The 25,485-nt window shown below is 49.3% G+C and overlaps 2 protein-coding genes across 5 annotated transcripts in view; both read right to left on the minus strand.

The window, feature by feature from the left end:
- Nucleotides 1–4,029: 4,029 nt before the first annotated feature.
- Rtcb (RNA 2',3'-cyclic phosphate and 5'-OH ligase) lies at nucleotides 4,030–17,939 on the minus strand. The gene is made up of 12 exons (XM_003462311.5): nucleotides 17,743–17,939; nucleotides 16,228–16,306; nucleotides 15,141–15,208; nucleotides 14,180–14,279; nucleotides 13,208–13,364; nucleotides 11,659–11,815; nucleotides 9,457–9,616; nucleotides 8,000–8,175; nucleotides 7,390–7,578; nucleotides 6,811–6,921; nucleotides 5,219–5,338; nucleotides 4,030–4,474 (listed from the first exon to the last, which is right to left on the minus strand). The coding sequence occupies exons 1-12, from the start codon at nucleotides 17,833–17,835 to the stop codon at nucleotides 4,367–4,369; spliced, it is 1,518 nt and encodes a 505-aa protein (XP_003462359.1). The 5' UTR covers nucleotides 17,836–17,939; the 3' UTR covers nucleotides 4,030–4,366.
- A 1,167-nt stretch (nucleotides 17,940–19,106) lies between these two features.
- The window catches only part of Bpifc (BPI fold containing family C), a 39,046-nt gene continuing 32,667 nt past the window's right edge, over nucleotides 19,107–25,485 (minus strand). For 3 of the 4 annotated variants that reach the window (XM_063255541.1, XM_063255539.1, XM_063255540.1), the window contains exons 13-16: nucleotides 23,782–23,824; nucleotides 21,426–21,489; nucleotides 20,409–20,485; nucleotides 19,107–19,680 (exon numbers count right to left, since the gene is read on the minus strand). In XM_063255541.1, coding sequence (XP_063111611.1) covers nucleotides 19,558–19,680; nucleotides 20,409–20,485; nucleotides 21,426–21,489; nucleotides 23,782–23,824 — 307 coding nt within the window. In that variant the 3' untranslated portion in view covers nucleotides 19,107–19,557. The remainder of the gene's footprint in view (nucleotides 19,681–20,408; nucleotides 20,486–21,425; nucleotides 21,490–23,781; nucleotides 23,825–25,485) is intronic. The other variant, XM_063255542.1, reaches the window with a different exon arrangement.

The following is a 25,485-nucleotide window of genomic DNA, read 5'->3' on the forward strand; positions in this document are numbered from 1 at the left end:
TTTATGGTAAAACTCAAATAACTTGAACTCAACCAACCGTGCCTTTGACTCTGATTTTTAGTGCAGGTCTAACACTGCCAACTAAAAGCTGCCTACACATGGCACAGCCTGAACATGGAGCTGCCTTGCAATTTACTCCACCAGATTTAGTCTGCCCCCACCCCAGTCTCCTGCAAAGTCTCAAGGCATGAGCAAAATGGAGGCAAACTTTCTGTCAGAGCATAATATACATGGCATATGTGACCCACTTGCCAAGGGAGTCCTCTTCCCATCTGAGCCTGGCTCCCTGCATTTCTGTCAGCACTCTGATCTTCTGACCTCTGACCAGATTTCCCATTAAGCTTGGCTCTCAGCATTCTAGGGTGTCACTGCAGCATCTCCCGTCCTCAGGAGCCCCTTCCAAAGGCTGCGGAACCCCATGGCCAGGTATTCACAGCAGTGACCCACCCTTGGTACCAAAATCTGTGGTCGTCATTGTCTCATTGCTGAGATGCAGTATCTAACACCTACAACCTACAGGAAGAGTTGTTTGGTTTTTAGAGCTCTCAGTCCGTAGTTGGTTGGCTCCAGGAAGAAATGGCCTGGGGAAGAGTCTGGCAGAGGACAGATGCTCACATCGTGGTGACCAGAAAGCAAAGGAAAAAAAGGGCCCAGGGAGAGACCCTCCCAGGCCATCCCCTGGAGCCCCCTCTTCTGACCAGGCCCCACCTCCTGACAGCAAGTCCCCTTTACTGCCCGTGACCCAGTCACCTTGTGTGACCGTGGCCGTGTAGAAAACGGTTACTCAGAGACAAGACTTGGTTCAGTCACCGAAGGCCAAAGCAGGGCCATCTCAACCAGGAACAGCACTGAAGCAGAATCCTCAGACTTTTACTCAGAATACCAGTGTAAAAAATAAAATTTAAAAAGCAGTTTGGGCAAGCAGCTGTCTCAAGGCTGGGCAATTTCCTTGGGCTATTGTAATTGTACACACCTCATGGCCTTCTCCAGCACAGACTGGTCGAAGGAGTAGAGACCCGCCAGCCTGTGCTGCCACTGCTTCTGCAACAGTGACTGACTTCGGGGATGAGTGGCTGGTGTGATGGCTGATACTTACACTGTGTCCGCTTGAGAAGTTGAAGGAAGAGACTCAGCAGGAAGCAGGGTCCTTGCTTTGGAAATACCCTCATTCTGTGCAACAGGAGGGCACAGAGATTTTATGAGTGCTACACCTGCTCTGGGTGGGGACTGTGTCCCACAGAGAAGAGGCTTGGTCCCCTTTTTGTTCTAACAAAAGGCTCCTACCTTGAACCGTTGCCCCAGTGCCGTGCCACCCTGCCTTGCAGCCAGGACTGAAACCCCAAGAACTATGAGCTAAACAAACCTTTCCTTCCTGATTCGGGGTGTTGGGTATTTTGTCCCAGCAATGAGAAAAAAATAACCAAGACAGCTGGCATGCACGAGACCCTGGGTTTGATCACCAGCACCACAGGAAGTAAGTACAAGGGACTGAGATGCACAAGGCCCAGGCTGCACTCCCAGAAGGGCCGTGTGCTCCCTCCCCGCAGGGGCATCCCAGCTGCTGCCTGCAGGATGATGAGGTTCCCCCCAGGGCAATAACAAAGCTGACCGCTTCAACATCCCTGGAAGATTCAGTCATTTTATTTTTCTGTGGTAGTAAGAATTGAACCCAGGGGTTCTCAACCACTGTTCTCCCCCCCCGCCCCGCCAGCCCTTTTAAAGGTCTTTAAAATTTTGAGACAGGATTTTGCTAAATTGCTGAGGCTGGCCTTGAACCTGCAATGCTCCTGCCTTGACCTCGCAGCAGCTGGGATTCCAGGAATGCACCATCACTCCAGTGAAGACTATTTCTAAGTGGGGAGAAAAACTTTAGAACAGTGTCTTTAGTAGGAAAAGAAACTTTAGAATAAGGAACGGATCTTTTTTTGAGTGTGAAGTTCACCAATCTTTCTGATGGTCATGATAGAGCCTAGGCCCCTGGAGGTGACCAGCCTGAGCCTTTCTAGACATAGGCTTGGTTACTGCCCCACAGGCACTTGTTGGGGAGAACTGAGGGAAGAGCCCAGAGTTCCCGCCCTGCCTGCGGACAGGGCAGCTCACCAGGGCTGCTTCCAGCGCAGAAGTCACGGGAAGGGGAAGACAGCTTTTCTGGGTCTGCTGTCCCATTGCTGGAAACGCAGCTCACTGCCCAGGGCCAATCCGGCCTTGGCCTCTCCAGGGTGTAACTGTTAGGGTGGCACACACGCAGTGCTGCCTCGACACGGCACAAGCACGTGGTGGACAGAAATGCTGTGATGCTTGAGACACTGTCCTTTCTGGGTCTGTAAGCCAGTGGGGCTGGCTTTCTGGAGTTCACATCACCACTGACCCTACAGGTTTGGGAAGAGATTGGCTCTGTATGGCCCTGCCCCACCCTCAAAATGTACTCCCACCGGGAGGCCTGGGTCCCCAAGGCCTCAGTTCTGAAGTGTGGCCTGGAGCTCCTCCTCTGGATGCCTAGCAGAATGCACAATAGTGTGGTCCCTTGGCATTAGGGCCCCACTGGAGGGTCACAGCGCTAAGCTGGTGGAACCACAAGAACTCGGTTCACCTCAAGCAGGTCACTGGGGTGCAGGCTTGCGTGAGGTCCTGCAATGAATGTGTGAGGTCATGCCCCACGTAGCCCTGGGTTTCCTTTCCACGATGTTCATGGCTGGTCCCGAAACAATAGGACCTGTTTTTTTCCCCAGAGCCCAAAGAGAAGCCTAGTGGCCTTCACTTTGTGCTCTGGCACCTGCCCTGGGGTCCTCAGTGGAATTGTGCACTCACCACCCAGCCTGCAGACTCATACTCCTGAGTTTCAAGGACCACGGGCTCTGGGCACTGGCCATCGCTTGGCTCCCTAAGCCTTGTGGCCAGGCTGACCTCCACAGTGCAGTCCGGCTCTGCCAGCCAGATGGGGGCCTCCATGGCCTCTGCCTGTCTTGGCATTTGCTTGGGCCCCCACAGGCTGCCTCACCTCTATTCTCTGCCCTTGTGCAAAGGGTCCTTCCTGCCTGGCCTCCTTGAGCCCAACTCTCCAGTCTGCCTGGAACTGGCTCATCTTGCACAGGACACCTGAGTGTCTCCAGGCATCCCAGCTCCACCTACCCCCTGCGTGCCGTGCCATCTTCCTCTGGCGACCCTGTCGCCCACATTCAGCCTTAGCTAGGTGTCAGGTTCAGCAGCCTGGGCTCTGGGCCCTCCACTGGTTCTCCTCGGGTTCCTCCTGCCCTTGCATCTGTGACCCACTTTGGGTCATTTTGTCCTTCAGAGTTTTCACTACCAGTGCTGGGGACCTCCCTGCTTGCTCCTGGCCCCCAGCTTCCCTGGCCCCTCCACTCCTCCTGTTCTCTTCCCCAAGCTTCAATTCTACTTATCTCCAGGGGCTCCTGCCAGCCTGTGAGACACATCGTGCACTTGCTTTCTCCAAGTGTCCTGGAGTGCCTGCCCACCCCCCACCCCCAGGGCCCTCTGTGCTCTAAGCTCTTCTGTCCCTGCCTCGGACCTGGGCCCACACTGCAGGCTCGGGTTCCGCTGCAGCCTAACCCTGGGCCTTTCCCTCAGAAGCTTCTGGGCTCCAGTACACACCAGGCTCGGGCCTCTACGCCCCCTTCATGTCTCTCTGTGGCTCCTCGGTCCTTGCCACCAGGCCGTTTCACCACAGCACCTTCCTTCCATTGGTGCTGCTCACCCCAAGTGGGGGTCTTTCAGCAGAGTAACTGCTAATCACAGCTGTGTTCTTCCAACACTGTTCACCATCCAACCACAAAACCAAGCCAGCCAGCTTGCCTGGAGGATCCTGCTGCAGCTGCGCCTCCAGGACACCATGCAGCAGGGTGGTCCCAGGAGAAGGGTGGCAGCAGTAACAGTGACTGGCTCTTTGGAGCCCTGCTCTCCACCTGTCCACCCAACCTATCAGCTAATGTGCACATCGGTTCCGGAGGCTCAGGGCTCTGTGCAGTGCAGGGAAGTGGGGAAACGGGGACACAGTGAGCAAGAAAGCAGACATGCCAAATCTAGAGTTTAATAGAACGTTCTTGACATCTCCTGTGTGGAAAAGGGCTTTGGGTACAGTTCATCCTGCTGATGAAAGACCTACATGGCTGAATAAGGCAGTTTCTTCACCCTCTGTCCCCCAAAAGATTTTCCTGAAAATCCTTTCGACAAGTGAGAGGTGGCATGGCTCCTTCTGGACAGTGATTTTAGCACTTGACAGCAGGGCGTCATTCAGCACCGGGCGGGCAGCCACAGCCGCACACCACAGAGCTGTCAGCTCAGTGGTGTCAAGAGTCTCTCCGCCTGCACCCACCTGGCTAAGGTCAGGGGGTCCAGAGGTCTGGGGGCCCTACCCTTTGATGACGGCGATTGGCCGCAGTTTAATGGCCTTCTTGCTGATTCCGGCGTCATGGCAGGTATTCACCACATCAGTCACATTCTTATAGGACTCGGGAGCCTGCGGGGAGCAATCAGACACTCTAGGTCGCTAGGCAAGAGGCTCCTTCAAGACAACGGACTTTACTTGCAGTTACACAATACACACTTAAACAACACGGAGGGCTACCTGCGCCTACTGCGAAGATTAAAATCAAGAGTGAGCCAGCGCTGGTAAGGGGTGGTGAGACAAACACTCCACTTAGTTTTACAATCTTTCTGTCCTCTTAAACCCCTGCCTTTAAGAAAATGGACCAAACCATCTGCCAGTATCTGACGCCTCTGCGTGGAATCACTGGCAATTTACATTTTCTTTCTTTCCCTCTCTGCAGTTACATGTACTAGTAACTTCCTCCTCAGTAAGAGAAAGCTCCCAAGTGCACACACCTGTGTGCCTGTACGCTCCACCCATGTCAGGTTCACCTCCTTCCCATCGTGCTGCCTGCCCCTTTACTCACATCTACACCCTGAGCACATGCTGTGCAAACAAGGGTAAGTCAAACAGTTTGGTTCAAACTATTTTAAAGCTTTTACATAGAAACTATGGACGAACAGGAAAAGTCATGTTATGGACTTGGTTTTATAATCAATCTGCAAACAAAAGAGAAAACAATGTAAGACCGGAAGTGAGATAAACCAAGGAAGGTAAGCTGAAACTGAGTCATACACAAAACCCCAACAGCTTGTTAGGAATACTAAAAACTGCTCTCTGTGCACTGGCATACATGATAAATTATGCTTAACTATTCAGTAAAATTTCACTCACCTCTTCCATAACTAGTTTGGGCGAGGCCACTCGGATTGCAATTCCCATATCGGCCAATTTGTCTAAGACATCCTGGAAATCTAAATTACGTCGAGATTTTGCTCGGGACAACGCTCGGCCCTAGGATGGGAAAGGAATGAATGCTGCTTGATAAATTCCAAGCTCAACTTGGTATCTGACCCCAGCAATTATTTAACCCTTAGGATTATACCCTTCCCTGGATTTTTATTATTTTATAGTATGTATATATGTGAGGCACGGCCCAGCCTGGTCTCAACCTCCTCATTCTCCTGCTTCAGCCTCCCAAGTAGCTAGGACTACAGGCACCTGCTACTGCACATATATTTGTTTCTTTTTTAATTAAGAGTTTAAAAACTAACTTTTGTTTTACAGTAGCCACTTTTTTCTGTTCCTCTTATAAGAAACTTCATGTCCTTTTAGAAAATAAATTTCTCACATAAAGAATTTTATATTTACTGCCATAACCTCAATACACAATTTTAACTGCGAGCAGCGTCTGCCCTGATGAAAGCCCTGTGCTTGTCCCCTCAGCAGGCTGACTGGACCAGGAGCCCTTTGCGGGGGTGGCCTGTGCACAGCAGGTGCTCAGCAGCACCCTCCTCAGCCTCCACCGCCTTCCCCTCCCCAACCCTGAATACCACAAACACCTCCAGAGGCTGCCAATGCCGACAGGAGGGCGCTTCACCTTGGGGGAGAAACACTGCGCTTTAACTAGGACTGAGGAGGCAGCTGGCAACGAGAAACGGCACAGAAAGAAATAGGGCTGGAAGGTATTAGGTATTCTAGACAGTTTCTATTTTCCACTCCATCGATGGTCAGATATTCCAAGGCTTAAAATAGGAGCTGGCAATCTACAGTTTATTTGGCCCCCTCGTGATTTGCAAATGAAGCTTTATTACAACACAGCAATGCTCATGTACATCTGCCACGTGTGGCTGCTCTTGCACGCAGTGGCAAAGCTCAATACCTGGTGCAGGGAACATATGGCCCAGGATGCCCACCTGCCTGGCCCTTTATGAAAAAACTTCACTGATCCCTGGTGAGAATACAGAAGCAATGCACTGAAATGAGACTCTGATTTGCTGATAGGTATGTCCCCAAATCTTGTGCAGATGCCCAGGAAAGAGCAAATTAGGCAAACGAGTGGTTTCAGTCAATCACTGAGCTACGCTGATGTAAATTTTTTTTTTTTTTTTTGTCTTTTTCCTTTTTATCGGTACCAGGGATCGAACTCACGACTGCCTGCTTGCAAGGCAGGCACTCATGCCGCTGAGCTAAATCCCCAGCCCGATGATGTAAATCTGTATCTGTACTGTTGAGTGCATGCCATTTTCTTGACCTGGGTATTCTGGATACACAGACTGTGTTCCAGGCCCTGGCCCTACCATGTCACCTTGCTAAGGTAGAGACACAGCTGACTTCAGTCAATGCACTAAACTATGTATTTTAGGAGAATAATTCCCAAGTAGAAGCCTCCCCAACAGACTGGGTCCTCACCCTGCTTTTCCTGTCAGAATGCACAGTAAAAGCTGAATTGAAGGCAGTGCTCTAAGAAGGCCCCTGCTCCTTACCGCACCATGACAGGTGGTTCCAAAGGTCTCAGTCATGCCTTGTTCAGTCCCAGTGAGAACGTAACTGCAGGTTCCCATGGTGCCCCCAATGAGCACTGGCTGTCCGGTGAGCTGGGGAGGCACACAGAGCAGTCAAGTTCATACTCAGAAAAGCACAGCTGTTTTATGCGAGAAATTCACATTTCTTGCACTGTAAGACTGACTGTGGGAGGAATCTGGATGAACCCAAGTAAGACACCTGGCCTCTCTTGGCTTTGGGTTCTTATCTGCAAAATGAGTGGAGGCTACGGCTGTTTCCAACTTTCCCAGAGTCACACCCTGAAAAAGTACAAGGACAGAAACAGATCCGTTCTAATCTTTACCCTGTCTTCTGAGGACTCAGAGGACTTGGCCCACCTAGCAGGAGTAGAACACCCAATACAGCGCGTGTGAGCCGGCACACTGAAAGTGCAAGTGACAAAGGAGCCACTGTGCTCAGGGTGTTTCTTTTCACAAGGGCAGCTTCCAGTTGAAATGCGGCCACCTTTACAGAGATCCAAATCATGGCATCCCTGCTGGACCCCACGCCCGATCCTGCACCTGGTAGTCCACAGCAATGAGCGGGTGGTGAGGAGGAAAGGCGCGGGTGGACCCCTTCCTGTGCACCAGCAGTGTGCGCTCCTTCCCATCCACCACGTGCTGCTCCACTTTGGCGATGTTGTGGGAAACATCGTAGATCACATGCAGGTCCAGGTCATCCGGGGTCGTGTTGAAGACCTTGGCAAAAGCCTGAACGGAAAAATGTGTTTTAGGAGGAGTCCAGCCTGGCTCTTTTGAATCTGCCTCAGAGGCTGTAACTACGGTGTTCCTGCAGACGGTATGGGGTTTAAGGATACAAAAACAGCAATATTATCACCCTCTGTGTAAAGGACGACAACCACCTTTTAGACCATGCTCCGTTCCGTAACTCTATCTCCAGGGGAAAGAAAGCTGCCTGGACTCACCCCGCCTCTGTGCATGGCACTTTCACTCCTCTGCAACTCAAACACATTCTAGGTCATTCTCATCCTTTTCTCTCACTCCCCAGAGCTGCCTGCCACTGCTGATTGAGTGTATGACACAGTCCCTTGGACTCTTCTTTGACTGGACCACGTTTTAATGAATTTGACCTTGTCACAAACAACTGCAATAGAAGAGCAACTCCATGTACCTGGCGAGTTAGGAAGGTCATGGACGAGCGGTTGACCCAGGCGTAGTTGCCAGCGGCCGCCATTCCTTTTAGGTAGTCCTGGCCCTCTGGGGAAGCAATCCGAGCACAAGCCAACTGCCGGTCATTGACTATGATCTTGTCTCTCTTCATGGCCTTCTCCATAGCCACCAGCGCATCTGGAACGAGAGGACAAGTCCACACCAGTGAGTCCTCCCTCACATCAATCTCTAGGCCTGCTGCAGAAAAACGAGATGCACTCCCTCGTAAGAAAGAAGACAGACATATCCTTCTCTTTGATGTGCTGCTTCTGAGCTCAGTTGTCTGCTCAGCCACGTTACATTTGTCAGGCTGGGCACAGCGGTGCATGGCTAGAATCCCCGTATGTACCTGGGAAGCTGAGGTATGAGGAGCAGAAGTTTGAGGCCAGCACGGCCAGTTTACAAATCCCGTCTCAAAACAAAATTTTTTAAAAAGGGGGCTGGAGATGTAGCTCAGTGCAGGCCACAGAGCAGGTGGCCAGCACATGCCAAGGGTGAGCAGGCCTCGGGAATCCTCTTCAGAGTATGATGACATACAGTATGTGGGAGAAAGACATTCCCGTCTACAAACCTGTAGTGAGAATGAGACACACACACAAATAGCAAAGCATGGCCTTCGTTCTCCTTTGCCAAAGTGTGAGAGAATGAGGAGAGAATACATTTTCTTTCCATTATGGCTTATAAAATAATTTTTAGTGCCTCAGTCTGTAACTGAGCTGTTGCTAGATCTTCTGTTTGAAAATCAACTCCATGAAGAAGTTGAGAATCAAATTCATGCACTTCAGTGGAAAACTTTGGAACACTGGTTAAAACCTGGTGTATCTGTTAAGTCATCCAAAGTAACCAGCTCCCCTGCCTCCTGCTTCTGTGCCCTCTGTCTTCTGTCTTGTCCTGTGAGTGACTGTTTAAACTGAAGGACTCGGTCGAACATCTCTGATATCTCTTCCCTAAACCCACTGTATTTATTTGGTCTCTCTTACTTGAAAATTATAACCGTCTACCTTTACTTTTCTTTATGAATATGACCTCTTCTTTATGGGAGTGTTTCATAGCCACCCATTCCATCCCCAAGTCCACCAAAATCCCTAACCCTGCACAACAGGAAGCTGATATGCATTTACTGCACAACTGCTAACTGCACCAACTCTGCACTTAAACACCGTCTTGCACTTTCTTGGCACCGTGACTGAATAACCCTAATGATCCCTGGAGCCGACACTTCCACGCAGTTACTAAACGTCAGGACTCGCTTACTGCTTTACACACCCTCTTTCCTCAACCTCCCACCGTATGGTCACACAAAGTAACCACTCTTCAGGTGAGCAAGTTCATTTCCAGGTCACAAATGAGACCAGGAGACAACAGTCCACACAGCATAGCTGGGAGCTGCCGTAGCCACCCGTGAGGCCTGCACCGTACCTGTGGCTACCTGGTGGCCCAGGCCCCGGCTGCCGCTGTGGATCATCACGCACACCTGCCCCTTGTGGTCGATGCCCATCTTCTTGGCAGCATACTCATTGAAGATCTCGTCCACGACCTGGATCTCTGCGTAGTGGTTGCCTGCACCCAGGGTCCCCAGCTGCAAGCAGCGAGAACAGCTTGTAACACAGCTTCAGTTCTGGTGCTTACAAGAAACCATTTAAAAAGCAAGTGGGTGAAAACAAACCTTTACCACCACCGCCAGCAAATAACCATACAAATGATATTTTGAGTAACAAGAAAACGCGAAGCTTTAGCAATGCCCCATTCAATTACAACAATATTCCACATGACAAAAATCACAGGCTAGTTCCTGAAGTCTACCACATCATTAAATACTTGAAACACATGTACCTAAAAAACTTCAAAAACCAAAAACCCCTTGTGCCACTACGTGGCTTCTGCAATGTTGTAAGTCCTCTGAGGAACACCAGGAAAGCTAATGCCTGCCTAAGTCCAAGTTCACCTGAGGTCTCACATGTCCGAGCTCTCGGACACCAGCATTCCCCATCGCTGGAAGAGCAGATCCAACTGTAGCCAATGCAGGATGAAACCAGCTCTAGGGAAGAGCAGTGACCAAGGAGTTGGCTGAGGCTCCCTAGTTTTAACTGTCACCACACTCAATGGAAGGTCATGCAAACTAGGCAAAGCACTTACAAGTAGCTATCGATTCAAATATAAGACATGTTCTTATCTCATGGACACCATTGTTATGGCTGATACACTGTCAACCGAGCAATTTAGAAGAGTAACCACAGACTCAGCAGGGGGCCAGGGTTCTTACTTGGTAAATACCGTCATCCTGTGCAGAGGACAAGATATTGTGAGCTCCACACCCGCCCTGGGGAATGGGGTACTGTGTGGCCTGTGTACAATGTAAGCCAGAAGAGGTGTGTTTTTGTTTTGCTCTGGCTGCTGCCTTGAAGTGTTTCCCCCATGCTGTGCCAGCCTGCCTTGGAGCCAGCTGATTGTGGACTGAAAGCTCCATCCTGAGCTAAATAAACCTCTCTTCCTTCATTTTGGTACAGGGTATTTTGTCTCAGCAGTGAGAGAAAAGTAACCATGACGACCATGAACTGGTATTTCTTTTTGGTCTTACACACCAGAAAACTCTGGGTCACATCTAGCAACTTGTCAAAGTCTGTTCACATATAATTTTGGCATACATTGTAAGTTGATAATTATGTCACATTTTTGTTCTTCGAATTCATAAAATTGTTTCACCTTATGGACAAATCACCCAATAGCTTTTTAGAAAAATGATGTTTCTGATACATCTGTTCCCCACGGTGATTTACAGAATCTTCAAGCTAATATACTATTTGGTCACTTGGGTACACACCTACACAATACCTCAGCAATATCTGTCAGCAAGAAAAACACTGAAGAGTAAAGACCCGACACAATTAACTAGGTACAACGAAAATCTGCTCCAAGTATTTGAGTCTGAGGTAAAGGCACTACACCCCTGCTCAATCAAGAAAACCATCCCTCCAACACAGGATTTTGGGCGCTCAATGATGAGCCACACTCCAGCGCATGCTATGAACTCAGGGAACGGGGCCCAGCGACCCAGGCCGCTTCCCATTGGCTCTCACGGGAACAGGCCAGAGCTTTCACTTCAGCTTCCTTCTTTTCCTGAGCATTTTCCTCAACACGCTTCGGAAGCCTCCCTGACCCTGACTGTTTAACATGCTCGATCCGCACACTAATCCTCTCGGCCAAGTGTCTTGGCCCTAACTTGCTTGTGACAACAATGCCTGGGTAACACTGTGGACCCTTCTGGTTTACCACGGCCACACTCGTGTGGCATTCCTTTTCCACAGGACCCATTCCCCTGATGTCTACAGTTTCAGCCTTTTGTAGATTCCCACGTATGTGGCCAAAGGAACAACCACACGTTTTCGAGAATACACACCGGTTCTCCTGCTCTGTCCATTTGTGCTTGTCATTTTGGCAAATCACAAGAAGACTGCAGTTCCGGTTGAAAGGGTGAAAATGATGTTTATTAGAGATCTATGCTCTTTTTCATACACCCTGAAAACCTCTGAGGTTACATTTTTTGTTAAACAGAAAATATATATTCTTTTCTCAACAAAATAAAATCGAAAGTCTCTCACACGGGCTGTGACCCGAGATTACCTGAGGAAGGCCTCTCTTCTTGGCCCTCGCAGAGACCTTGTTGGGGTCGGCCTGCAGCATCCTTCCGTACTCCTCACAGTGCTCCTTGTCCTCCGCCCAGGCGTAGCCTTCTCGCAGGGACCAGTCCACACCCATCTCCAAGGCCTCCTCCAGGTCTCTGGAGAGTAACACAAAGAGCCTATCACCTCCAGGAAAGCAGGTCCAGACCAGGAAGGACCCCGTCTCACAGGGCAGAGGACACTCACTGAAACTGGCCCAGGGTTATAGTTTATGCTCTCAGTGTCTTGAGTAGAGCAACAATAACCACTACAAAGTGACAAAGGCCTCATCCAACATGATTGTGCTTGCTGTGTGTGACGTTCATCCGGCCCCTGCCCTTTTCAGGCTGTGGGGACACACACCTTAAATGCTTAGAGGCATGAAACTTCTCATCTTCGTCTACAGTGCAGCCTTGTCCAAAGCACGAGCTTTCAATATTCCTTTCCGCACGATCCCAGGTAACCGGCCACCTCACACACTGTCACTTCAAAATTCCCATCTAAGTGCCTGCCTGGCAAGCAGGAGGTTGTGGGTTCACCCCCCAAAAACCCTCGCATCTAAGACACTTGCTGAGAAATTGATTTACGTTACACACATGCTTTTCAGGGTGGGGCAAGATCAGGGATCATGTGGAACCACAGAACAAGCACTTCCCAATGCACCAATTTACTTCAAGTGGTTTAGTGTGCGCGAAAATTAATACTAAGACATCTTCATGTTCATGTATACATACATTTAAAAAGAACAGAGTCCACAAAAAAACTTAGTTTCAAGACAGCAAAGGAACCCTCTAATTTGCTCAACAGCTTGGCTACAGCAGCAGTGCTTGGTGGAGTTTAAGGCATCACTGTGGGTGAGACGAGAAACCCAGCGGCCACCTGACGGGCAGCTTCGGGCAGCCTTGCATTTATTTCCCTACCCAGCTGCAGGCACGGCCAGGGCTCACACCCAGCAGGAAGCGTGTGGCTGCCTGGGATCAATGACTGCAGGCAGCAGGGTTCAGGAAGCGGCCTCTGAGGAAGCCAAAGGGCCGTCCATCGGAACCCCAACTCCACTCACTGTCACCTTCCTCAAGCTGTGTCCTTTGCAAATCAAGGATAAACAGGATTGCTGTCTACATGATGCACAGAGCCTTATGTGGAAAAGCCTGCTAAGGGTCAACGGCTGTCATTCTGCTCGGACACTGCTGTGTATCAAGAACTGGTCTAGTAGGGGCTGGGGATTTAGCTCAGCGGCATAAGCGCCTGCCTGGCAAGCAGGCAGTGGTGAGTTCGATCCCCGGTACTGATAAAAAGGAAAAAGGCAAAAAAAAAAAAAAAAAAAAGAACTGGTCTAGTGAACACCAGTGGTTGGAGGTCTAGCGAATGGGCTGGACCCCACACTTGAAACAGCAACGCATTCCTACTTCCCGGAAGAGACTGAGCAACAGCCACTTCAAAGTGTCCTAGGAAGACATGAGGCTGAGCGTGCTGTTTTCCCCTCCCTCACTAACTGAACACTGTGTGCTTACTTGGCATTCATCGGGATGACCCCTTTGGACCCCACCCCAACAGGAATGTGGTCAAACATCGCTTGGGCTAGCTGTTCCTTTACAGGCTGAACATCACTTTCATCTAAATTGGTTCTCAGCAGGCGGACACCGCAGTTGATGTCAAATCCGACACCACCTATAAAATACAGAACAGTCAATTAAATACTAACAAAACCAGTCATTAGGCAGTTGTCACTAATCACGATCACAAGCTTCTCATCATGATCATAGTGTTCAAAACACATCCGTCCTCTTAAACACAATGGTTTTAACACGTTCTACGGAGTGAAAACTGGTGCCGCAGAATTAAAGCAACACAAACATTGAAGGCACTCTGCGAGCCAAGGAGGCAGGAACAAGCACCTAGTAACGTGGGAGATGGTGCAAATGTGTCTTCCTGATCATCAGAGGGGTTGATGAATTCTACTGACTTTCCCAATAACAACTCCTAGCTCTGCTGGTCCTTCCTAGTGTGCGTCTTTTCACTGCTGTGCAGGTAGTTATTTCCATCTCTCTCTCCAGTATACACACACCAAAATCACAGCAGCAAACTCAGTACTTACTGTATGTCCAGAACTGCCCAACACAGCTGAGCTCAACAATGCCATGTGGTCAGGAACACTCTTAGACCTGATCGGCCTTATGAGTCAAATGAATCACAAGAACAAAATATACCAAAGAAGTGCATCCATTTGTTTTGTGGCCAATGTCTGAATACTGCTTGGCATTTGAAATTAATCCGAAAGATTTTCAATAAATACATGTTTTGCTTGAGATTTTAATTGCCTCTGAGTGTCCACAACAAATTTTCTCAGTAAATGAGAGGAAAAGAAATGAGAGAATCATAAGACTGGGAGATGCACATGAAGAGAAGCTGTGCTTTGTCTCAGAAACATCATGACCCACAGGAAGAAGCCACACACCTTACAGCAGCCGGCTTGGTGACCTTACCTGGGGACACCACTGCTTCCGGGTCACTCATATCAAAGGCTGCCATATTTCCAATAGCAAACCCATAGCCTGAGTGGACATCAGGAAGCCCAATGGATCGCTGAAAGAGAATCAGAAAGTGAAACAGCTGCTGCAAGCTGGCACATGGTCACCTGGTGATCCTGATACTGATTCTCAGTATCAACATTTTTTTAAAATCAACATTTTTCAACCACAAAAATTTCTATTGGTGAAAATAAAGATTAAGAAGACCTAAACACAAAGATAAATATAGTTTAAAAAAACTGTCTCATAAATTCTGACTCTTAACTGTATATGCTGTATGTTCAGGGCCTAGAAAAGGAGCCCACACCAGAAAGAGCAGCAGATCCAATACAGCAAGGCTTTAGTTAGACACTTAGGAGTACTTACCTACAAAAACCGTGTCTATTCATCTCCTTCCCTCACCCACAGCAAACTAACCAGTATAAAGAAGGACTCACATACACCACTGGGTGAGTCCACTTCCACAGGCACCTCCAGGTGAGTCTGCATGTTAACTGCATGGCCCAAGATCCCAGCCAGCTTCAGCCCTTACTGTTGTTCCAATCGTGTCTAAGAGCTACACTGTCTTCCTCCATCCCCACCCCAAACCCTTAAACTCCCTTCTGTTCCTTCTAATTATCTTCTTAAATAGGGACCCAGCAAAACCTCTAATGGTGGCACACAATAGAGGAACAATGTCATCAGTCTGGTGAGGAAATACAAAAACATAAAAACTACAAGAAAGGTTCTCAGATTCCAGCCAAAGGCAGCTGGAAAAAGTGACAGGAACCAGATTCAATTATGTCCCAAGATCCCATGGTTACTCTAGATGTTCAAAGATCACTGTCTAAATGATACCACTGTCAGGCAAGGTAATTCACCAATCAACAAGCTCTAGCCATGGCAAATATAAATGATTAAGGTTGTGAAGTCTTACATGAACAATTCCAGGCAGGGCTGCCACATTGCCAATCTGCTTCATGGCTGGCAAGAAGCCACCAACACCTGGAATCAAAAACCGGGTCTTAGGGAGAAAGCACACTTTTGATTTCAGCACAAACACACTTACATTTCTAGGCTGCCGTACACAAAGGGACGGTGGTTAGTTAAGGCTTCCAGCACAACCAAGGGGGGAGGGATGGCTGAAGTGCGAGTGGAGGGGGGCTTCCATGCGCAAGGCAGCCAAGCGCAAGGCGGACCGGCAACTGCCAGGTCCTGCATGCACCTTGCCAAGTCTTCTTGCAAATGTTCTGATGGGAAGACACACTGGAACTGCCAAACTGTGTTGTCAGGGTAGAGAAGAAGCGACTCTTTCAATAGCACACAATACGCCCCCCAAAAGGGTAAATCTAAATGACAGAGAAGGGCAATGGGAAAACAACGGCTTGCAAGTCAGGGGTGACAGGGTTCCCATCCAGCTGGGTCATCTGTGTGTCACTTTAGACAAGTGAGCACACCCTGGTGGAGGAGGGAGGGCTGTAGTTTACTGATCTTAAAAATAAAAGGCACTAGAACTAGGTAGTGATTTCTGTTTCACTGTCACCATACACATATTGTCATAGTGATTTAAACAATGTCCAACCCTTGTGGCAGCCTTGCAAGACAGGAGTACAAAGTCCTATGTTACTGATGAGACGCTAGTTAAGAATGTCGGGTCTGAAAGTGGACACTACTGGATTTGAAATTAAAACCACTTGCCTTCATGACATTTTGACTTATGCATCTGTAATCTTAATTTCTCTTAAGTATTACATGAACAGTCAAAGGAAAGCACCAACAAAATGCCTGGCACATAGTATGCAGGACAAACGACCGCCCTTACTATTACTATTCAAGGTGAATGGCGACACAAAGCTCAGCTCTAAACCTTTCCACAGCCTGAGTGGCCAAGAAGAGTCAGTGCTTTGGTTTGTTTCACGTCTTAATTTCTAAATGATGTTTTTAAAATGACAATTTTTTGAGTCATCATTCACTCAGGCCACACAGTAAGGGCCACTTGTACCACAAGTGAAACCAACACTCACCGCCCCCTCGACAGGCATTCCTCAATTCCTCAAACATTAATTTCTCTAGAGCATCGTTCACATAGAAAACGCCTTCAACCTGGAGCCAAAGAAAAGAAAAGCAATGTCTGAGCATAGTACTGAAGTACAGGCGCAAAGGGCAGAATAATTACATGCTTTATTTGTTACTAAAGTTTCACATTATCTTCAACAAGAGAAAATGTTCCCATCAAAGACTAAAAGATGGTCAAAGCGTTTCGGGTTTCCGAGTATTTCAGATTTGGAGTTTTTGGATTTGGGATGCCCACTATTATGGTCTATGTATATAATCCAAAAAATTTCAACACTGGAAACAGCATTTCAGATAAAGGCTAAGCAACGTCTGTGCTTTGAGATGACGGGTATGTTAACCCGGATTTACACATTACACACACACACGTACAACAAAACATCACATGGTGCCCCGTATGTGTAATTCTTACGGGTTAGTTAAAATAAAAAAGTTTGGTTTCCCAAACCAAAGGGAAAACAGTACTGTTTTATCACTGTAGGCTTCCTCTGTCCTCAGCGCTGACAAGGACACGTGATCAGCTCTGAGGGGATGACAGTGAAATGGCTAATCAGGATTCCTCCCGCCCACAGGCAGCGGACCTTCAGTGCAAGCATGGCACTGGAAGGGATCTGAAAAGCTGTCACGCAGGTGTACTCCATCCCCCACGTGAGCTTCCTTCACACTGACACTCAAGTCTGGGAGGAGCAGCAGCTCCAGCCTTCAGACTCCGGTCTGGGGCTCCCAAGTCTCCTCGGGACCCACCAGCCTGCCAGGGGAAGAGGTGGACTGGACCTAAGTCCCAGCTGAGACTCTTGCTGTGCGAGTGTGGACGGTACAATCACTGTTACCAAGTGGTCCTTAGAGCGCTCAGTGAGGTGCATACCAAAACCGCCCTGGCCTTGTTAATCTTGGCTGCTGGGAAACAAACGTGTGGGTTTGTTTCTTGGTTTGTTCCTCTGTCTTTCCTTGAAGCCCTAAGGGTTGAACCTACGGTTTTCCTACTGCGCCACATGTGTCCTCCTTTTGTCTTATTTTTGTTTGTTGGTTGTTTTAGGACAGGTTTAGCTCTATCGATATGGACCCGAGGTGGCCCTGCCTGTCTCCCACCGCACCCGGCTACGAAATCGTTTTACTGCACAGACAAGAGTGTGGGAGCCCTAGAAACTCCGCTCAGTGAACACGGGCTGTCACTGCGAACAAAGCGGCAGCGTGACTCCGAGGAACGCAACCGCGGCCGCAGAGCGGCGCCGCCGGGCCGTGCACCCCAGAAAGGACCGGCGCGGTCTCCGAGGACAGGGACCCGCGGATCCCTCGGCGTATCTGGGGCACTCAGATGTGGAAGCATTTACAAACAGTCGCCGGGAGGGTGTCGGGACCCGGGGCGGGATCCGGGGAAACCGGGAGGGTTCTGTGGGCCGCGGTAGACGCCGAGCCAGCCACCGACACGCCGTCCCGAGCCGCGAAGGCCCCGCCGCCCGCCTCACCTGCATGTTAGGCACGAAGCCCTTCTTTATCCGCCAGCAGTTCTTGTTGAGCTTCTCCAGGAACTGGAGCTCATCATTGTAGTTGCGGCTCATGGTGGCGAACGCAAGCCAGGACCCGGCCCGCTGTGAAGAAAAACTGCCGCGCGGCCGGCGTCACACAACACGCTCGGGACCCACTGCGCAGGCGCAAGCGCAGGCGCACGACGCTGACAGCGAGCGCCGAGGCTCAAAATTCCTCGTTCCGATCGCTTTCCTTCTGTTAGACTGCCCTCTACAGTTTATTTTGGACCTTCGCTACAGCTAAGTGCAAAACTAAGCTAAATCTGATCGCTTTTAACATGATCTAACTATCTCTGGTTGGGGAAGTGCTTTCGAGCTGCACAGAAGGACACCTCAAATCTGAGGCAGGTTCACTTGCAGCAGTGCGAATCTGCGCCTGCAACAGCGCGCTGGAAAAAAAGCACCCCAAAGGACGAACAAGGAATTCTAGCATTTATTCTAACCGACCCTCTGGGGCTCCCGCTAAGCTCAGACATACACAGCCAATGCAGACTCTTAAACATTTCCTTAAACGGGACGGCGATGGGATCACAGTCCGATGGGGCTCCCTGTCCTCCTGCCTAGCCCTCTTGGGGGGCTAAGGCCTCCAGGGTGACGCTTTACACAACAGAAGGCCTCTTGCTCATCGTGCAAGCGAACTTGGAGCGAGTTGTGAGTTGTGTCCAGCCCTGTCTCCCGTAAAGGGCAGTAGCTTCAGGTTCGGGAAGACATGGGTTCGATCTCTGCTTGTGCCATTTACTAGCTGATTTCAACAAATTCCCCCACACCTCTGTTTCTTCACCTGTCGAACGGATGGCAATCCTTGCTGCGAAAATGAACAAGCTAACACTCCTCAGTGCCCTGCGAGTCACTAGCACCGGGCTCGCCCCTTGGACAGACTCTCAGTCTCTCTTCGGGCCACTCTGGAGTGTGAAGACTTCACAAGGGGTTCAGGTTCTCGTCCATCTCGTACACCATCTGCAGCAGCTCCCCTCCCTCCTCTGCCTCAGTTTCAACCCTGCCTGCTGCTCTAACAGCGTTAACATCAGCATCAACTCAGAACTGGCCAGGCTTTGTGCTCTCCATTGCCATCTCACAGAATCCTTGGGGGCCGGGAGGGGGGCAGCCTAAAACATTAGTGAGTGATGCAAGACGACCACGGGAAAGGCCTGAGAGCTTAGGGATCCCTTTTAAAATCACATATCCATCTTTGTGCAATCTCAGGTGTGTTTGGCTGTTACAACCTCAGTTTTTGTCAGTGTTAAAGAAAATAAATTCACTTGCCTATTCTCTCTTTTTAAAAAAAGTTTCAGAGCAGGAAATTTCTCAAAAAGCCAATCCGACATGGGTAGAAAATGATTTTAATCACACATAGGGGACAGTAACAGTGAATATAAAATGTAAAATCCAGTATGCAGGTAGAGAAAATCTCTAAAGAAGAGTAGCAATATAAATACAGATTTAAGAGTTTTCACCCACCTGGTGAGAAATACATGCCAAGTTCTTGTCCCCAGAATCTTATAAACACAGGCACACGGCATCTACACACACATTACAATTCATGACCCTCCATATACACACACAGCTCGCGGATGCCCGCTCAGCCTTCAGCCCAGGTGGCCCTACTCTAGGTTCCCAGAGGCTCCAGAGAGCAAATTTGCTGCCTACACAGTTCAGAAGGGCTTTCGAATTCCACTGTGCGCTGACTTCCCCTCGCCATGGCCAGGCGCTGTGGGATTCCGGCCAGTTCCTTCCTGGTTTGGATGTGAACAGGCATCAAGGGGCTGGCTGCCCCGAACCCGGTCTCCTTATCCAGTTCACATCTCCCCAGCCATGGAAAGTTGGCTGCTGTTTTGAAGACATTTCATACTTCAGGTCGGTGGAAATCAAAATGAAACCCTGAAAAAAGGTGCAGTGATGAGCCTGGAGTTTGGAGTCAGTCCTGAGGGCTAAAGGAGTACTGGTTTCTTTCCCGGGCCCCAAGGTGTTAAGTCTCCCTCAGCTTCTAACCCCCACTGCGAAGGCCTCAGGGTAGGCTGTGTTGGGGGGGCAGTTGAGGGTGGGGTGGGGGAAGCCAGGAGATGAAGGGGTATGCAGGGGAGCTACCGGGCCAGAGTTTCCTTCAGAAACTTATTTTCACCTCCTGAAACCAAAACAAATGCCAAAAAGAAAGAGGGAAATAAATGGTATCATGAAGCTAGTTAATAATGATTAGCCAAGAAACAGTTCTCCATAGATTCCTGGCCCAAAGGCCCATCCATTAACTGGGATTACCAGGAGAGCCCGTCTGTCCATTTGGAAACTACCTGGGTCCCTTCACCTCTCTGCCTCTTACTGTCCTCATCTGGAAAATGGGATTAATAGTTCCAGCCTTAGCTTGTTTTGTGGCGTTAATAAAGTGTGCTAAGGCATATATTCTTGTACTGCGGAGTGAATAAACTTGGTAGTAAAATTGGACTTCGTCTGATTCATTAACTTTTCCTTGTTAATTGAAAGCTTTACGAGCTAAACATTTTGTTTATAAAGTTCCTCAGACAAAATAAAATAACAGAAAAATAAGCAAACAGATGCAGGCTTAGTCTACTATAAGAAGAAATGGGTCAGTTAGGAAAGATTCAAAATCTTACCTCAAGAACCTCAATATCCGAATTGACCAATGAGACATTGTATGGCCTGGGCAGGGGAAATCCTTGCTGCAATTTTTCTAAAACACAGAAAAAGTCACAAGGTAACTGGGCACAATGAGCAAACATTTTACCAAGAGCCAAACAGGCAGCTTTTTAACAGTTTATCTTTTCTCTTCCTTCTCATTCTGTTTTCATTCTCTCTGGTGGGCTCCTGGTATTTTCCTGGAAGAATTGTTGATTCATCTGTGTTCAGTAAAAATCCACCTGCAATGATGTGCTGCTTTGTTTTTTGTACTGAGAATTTGACTCATGACCTCATGCTTGCACCAGAAACTGATGTTCTTCTACTTACTCAATCTATGTTTTGAAAATACCTAATTAATGTGTCTTGAGAAAGCTCCAGAGTTTAATATAAAAAACATTTTAGCTGGGTTGGTGATGGTGCACATTTCTAATCCCAACACCAAAGGAAACCAAAGCAAGAAGATCACAAGTTCAGTCCTGCCTGGGCAATTAGCAAGACCCTGTCTCAAAAATTAAAAAGGGCTGTGTGTGAGGCTCAGTGGTATAGCACTCCTGTGTTTGATTTCCAGCACTGAAATATAGTTTGTTTGGTTTTGGTAACTGAGCCAACTCCAGATGCTGTGGTTTGCGAATCATTGCAGAGTGGAGAGGCCCAGGATTGTCATCCAGTAAACCGTTTGGTCCTTGTGCGGGAACCACTTCCCGGGCAGAATTACCCACTTCCTGCTGACCTGAAGGATGCTGTATTATTCTGTACCATTTAATTCAGCCAGAATTGATGCCAACTTTAAATAAGCATAGTTGCTAACAAGGTTCGGACCTGGAGTAACTAAGCTTGCAACCCTGCTGTTGACAGTATTTACTGTAACTTGTGGCTCTGGCCTGGGTTCCTAATAACACTTTGGAAGTGCAGACTTCAGAGCAGAGATTCCCAGGCAACTCCTCCCACTGTTAAACCGACATCTCTGACATCTCCTCCCAGGAGTCACTTACTATTGGCCAGAGGGAGGACGCCAAAGTGCAGAATGGAGGACAGGATGTTCTCAAACCTCAAGACCTGCAGAGAAGGAGGAACCTATCAGCTGCCTGATCAAAGTGCTGTGAAAACACCACCCCTGGCTTGACATGTCCTTCCTTGACCTGCCCAGGGAGCAGTAGCCAGAGCTTTCCCAAGGGATTTGCTAGCGTTGTGGGAAACCATGCCACGAGGGTTCCGGGTGATGTCTCTCCCAGGATGGACACTCTGCTTTCCCCTGTGCTGGCTACGGTGATGGCCAGGGCACAGGGACCCCAGGGCGATAGAGAATGCAGCTGCTTAGATACCCTGCCATTGTCTACCAGGAGCCTTGCCCAAGAGAGGCTTTGTGCTGTGTTAGGCTCTGAAACCACCCGAATATCAGAACGCTCAGTTTATCCTAATCAGCTGTGGGAGCTGGAGCGCCTAAGCGCAGGGCCGTTCCCTGGGAAGATCCAGGAACTGGAGTAAACAGATGAGCGTGTGTTTTTAGCCACTTGCTAGGTGAAGCTGGGAAAGTTACTTAGCCTCCCCCATTTTCTGATCTACACAGTGAAGTAAATAGTAAGATGCTTTTGTGATCTTCATCATCCTCATATCCTAGGGTGGCGGCCAGGGTTAAACAAGTTAACATTATGCAAAGCGCCTGCCATAAACCACTGCCGTTTCCCCTGACATGCAGTGGCCAGCGCGTTTGGTGGTTGATGCGAAGCTCTTTTCCAAGGTCTTCCTGGAAGCCGTGGACGCTTCTTGGCTTGTCTCTTGGGAAATAGGATCAATGAGAAAGCCAGCCACGCCTTCTCCTTTGCTGTGTCCACCACAAAACTGGTGTTCCTGGGGTGTCCCCGGCAGTGCCCAGGACAATTCTGGGGCTTTAGGGTGCTGCCGGGACATGTGACTTATTTCCCAGCCGTGGGCTCTATTGTTCCGGCTTACCAAACACCCCAAACTGACACACCGGATGCTCCTCTACAATGTAACCAACAGACAATGTCTGGTTTGACTTCCTGGCTGCTTTCCCTGGTATCTGTTTCTGTCTTCTCCCCACGTTTCTGTGCCTACCGTCTCCCAGGCTCTGCCTTGGGGGAGGCTGAGTGACATGCCCAAGGTCACACTGGCAGTAAATGGACTTCTGTTTGGCCTCGGAGTTTATGCATGAAACTATTGTAGTATGCCATCAGTCCTTGATATAGAGATGACCATAACAGAAACAGTAATTATAACCCTAAAAACGATGGCCAGGCAGCCGCCGTGCCAAGTGAGTCCCACAGACGATTAACAGTCCTGAGGTTTTGCTGTCCAGCTCTGGACCCGTTGCGGTGCCTCTTCTGATTTATTTTTCTCTACAGAATCATTCAACACATACAACATGTATTTGTTTGCTTGCTGTTTGCCCTCCGACCTGGGCACAGTTGTATACATCCTAGAACAGGCTTGCGTATTGTGGCACTGGTGACATTTTGGCATGGCTCAGTCTCTGTCTTGGGAAGCTGTCTTGTGCAGCATCCCTGGCCCCCATAGTACCCTCTTCCACCCCAGGTCGTGACAACTAAAAATGTCTCCAGACATTGCCAGATGTTGGTCTCACTGAGCCCTTGTTGACACCCACTGTCCCGGGACATAGGTGTCAGGTAACATCATCTCTGCTTGGTCTAGAATAGTCCCAGGCTGAGTAAGTCCTTGCCAGTGAATGCATGGCACCAGAATCAGCATTTACTGGGAAGAGCGTGACCGCGGTGCCATTGCATCGGGCAGCAGGCAGTGCGCCAGGCATTGTGACACCAAAGTCCTGCACCAGCTTCTCCAAAGTCCTGCACTGGCTAGCTCCATGCTGGAGCAGCTAAGCATGATGTGGCTGATCTTCCTGAAGCTTGGGGGAGGGGGTCCCGAATTACTCCATGGAGTATCTGCTCCCAAACAAGAAGTCACGAGGCTGGGCTCTCCTACCAGAGAGGTGTCCACACAGCCTACCTTGACCTAATTCCTGGTCAGCACTGGATGCCCAGACCTTCAAGCCTGCTGGTTTATGCTCAGGCTCTTTCTTTGGGGGCCTAGGCCTTACATTTAACCTTGAGGATGACCTTACACAGTGACAAAGCTGACTTGGAAACATATCCTCATATCATACAACGTCTTAACAGGCTTCCAGGTTCCTTGTAAAAGTACACTAGGGAATTAGCGGGGTTGATAGATGAGCAGATAATAGTTTTGAACTTAAAACCTGTAGCCATGAGGAAATCAAGGGCTCAGGGACACAGAGCACAATCCATGCAGAACCGTAGAGGAGAATTTCCATCCTCCCCAGCCCTGGGGACCAGAGAGCTCCTTTCCTACCTTAATGTCGCTGCGATTGGACTCCGGCAGGGACAGGCGGAACCTGCAAGGAAGCAGGAAGAAAGTAAGCAGGAGGTAGAAGGCTTTTAAAACAATAAAAAAGAAAGTGGACTTATTTTTAGTTCAGTAAGCACTACTTTTAAAAGCCACACAAACAAACCTGGAAGGTCCTGTTGCATTCTCAGCCCCTGTATTTGGTTTTAGAACCTTATGGCTTCCCAAGTGCATTTGCTGAATCGTGGGCCCGAATGGCTGTGAGTTGGCAAACCAGCACGGAAAGCAACAGGAAGAAAGAGCGTTCAGGTCCTCTGGCTCCGAACTTAACTCTGCACCTGTCTGAGCCCTGACTGCGATCACAGCGTACCTGTCTGTGAGTCCTACACTCAGTCTTGGTGACAAGCTCAGGAGGCTGTGGTCTCCTCTCTCCCTCTCTCCGTGTATCTATCTTGAGTATGAGGCTATGACTGTTAATCCTCATGTGCCAACTCCATGGAATTAAGAAACATCTAGCAGATTACTGGAGTATTCTCCTGGGTTCGCTGGGGTGTGCCATGGAGGTGTGGCCTCAGGACTGTGTCTGGTCCCTCACCCCTTCCACTCTGGTGCCGTCCCCTGCTCTGCTTCTGGATCCCATGAACAGAACAGCTCTGCCCCTCCAGCCACCCCCACTGTGATGTTTTTGGTTGGAGCCAGTGGAGCCCCGAAATGGCAACCATTAAAACCTCTCTTCCTCTAACTTGTGGCTTTCGGGTAGTGGGAGCTCACCCCCAGCAGCGGGGACAGCTGGCTGAGATGATAGGGACGGAGCTCAGGGTTCACACTGCTGGGCGGGTGCTCCCCTAGAGCCTGACGGGCACCATTTTAAACAGTCAGTCACATCACACAGAGGAACCCTAGCAACGGGAGCGTTCGGATGTGGAAGGCGCTGTGACAGAACTGTGAGCAGAAGCCCGAGTTTCAGTCCCACTTCTGTAGACTCCCCTGATCTCTCTGGATCTCAAGTTGCATAACTATAAATTACGGTATGGACTGTACCCACCTTACACTGTTGTACAAGAACCGAATGAGGTAATTCACGTCAGATACTCAGTGCTAGCATCCTCTTAGCACTACAGATGTGAGCCATTTTTATCAGGTGTGGGAACAGGCTGGCTCATAACATCCAAAACCCAGGGACCACTTGCTATAGGCCCGCACAGTGGGAGGTCCCCATCCTGGGCATCTGGTACGGGTGGCTGACACCACTATCCTGGTGCTTGATGTTATACAGGGATTCTCACGAGAAAGCCAAAGGGCAGTGTTGCCTCTTCCCGTGTTGCTAAGGGCCGGCTCATAGCTCCCCTTCCTGGTACACATTGTGATTACCCTACAAGGAAGCAGTACTCGGCAGAGAGGACTCCTTTATGTAGTAGATGGGTAAACGGAGGCCCAAAGATGGGAAAGGCCAATGGCACATCTGGAACCCAGACCTCCCACCCCACCCTGGAGTGCCCTCCTGAAAGGCTGCTGTCTTAGCTTGCTTCCTCACGGCCACGCTCGCTCCGGTGTGAAGCCTCCCCTCTGCATTAGCCCTCTACTGGGCCTCTGGTCTTTTTTTTTAAATCTTTTTTTCCCAGTGCTGGTGACTAAACACAGGAATTTCACACTGAGCTGTATCCCTGCCCTTTCCTTTTTAACTTGATGGAGGATCTCACAGGCTGCTAA

The sequence above is a fragment of the Cavia porcellus genome, unplaced genomic scaffold (assembly GCF_034190915.1).
Source record: "Cavia porcellus strain 051 isolate PalLab524CR breed Dunkin Hartley unplaced genomic scaffold, mCavPor4.1 scaffold_8, whole genome shotgun sequence".
Lineage (NCBI taxonomy): Eukaryota > Metazoa > Chordata > Mammalia > Rodentia > Caviidae > Cavia > Cavia porcellus.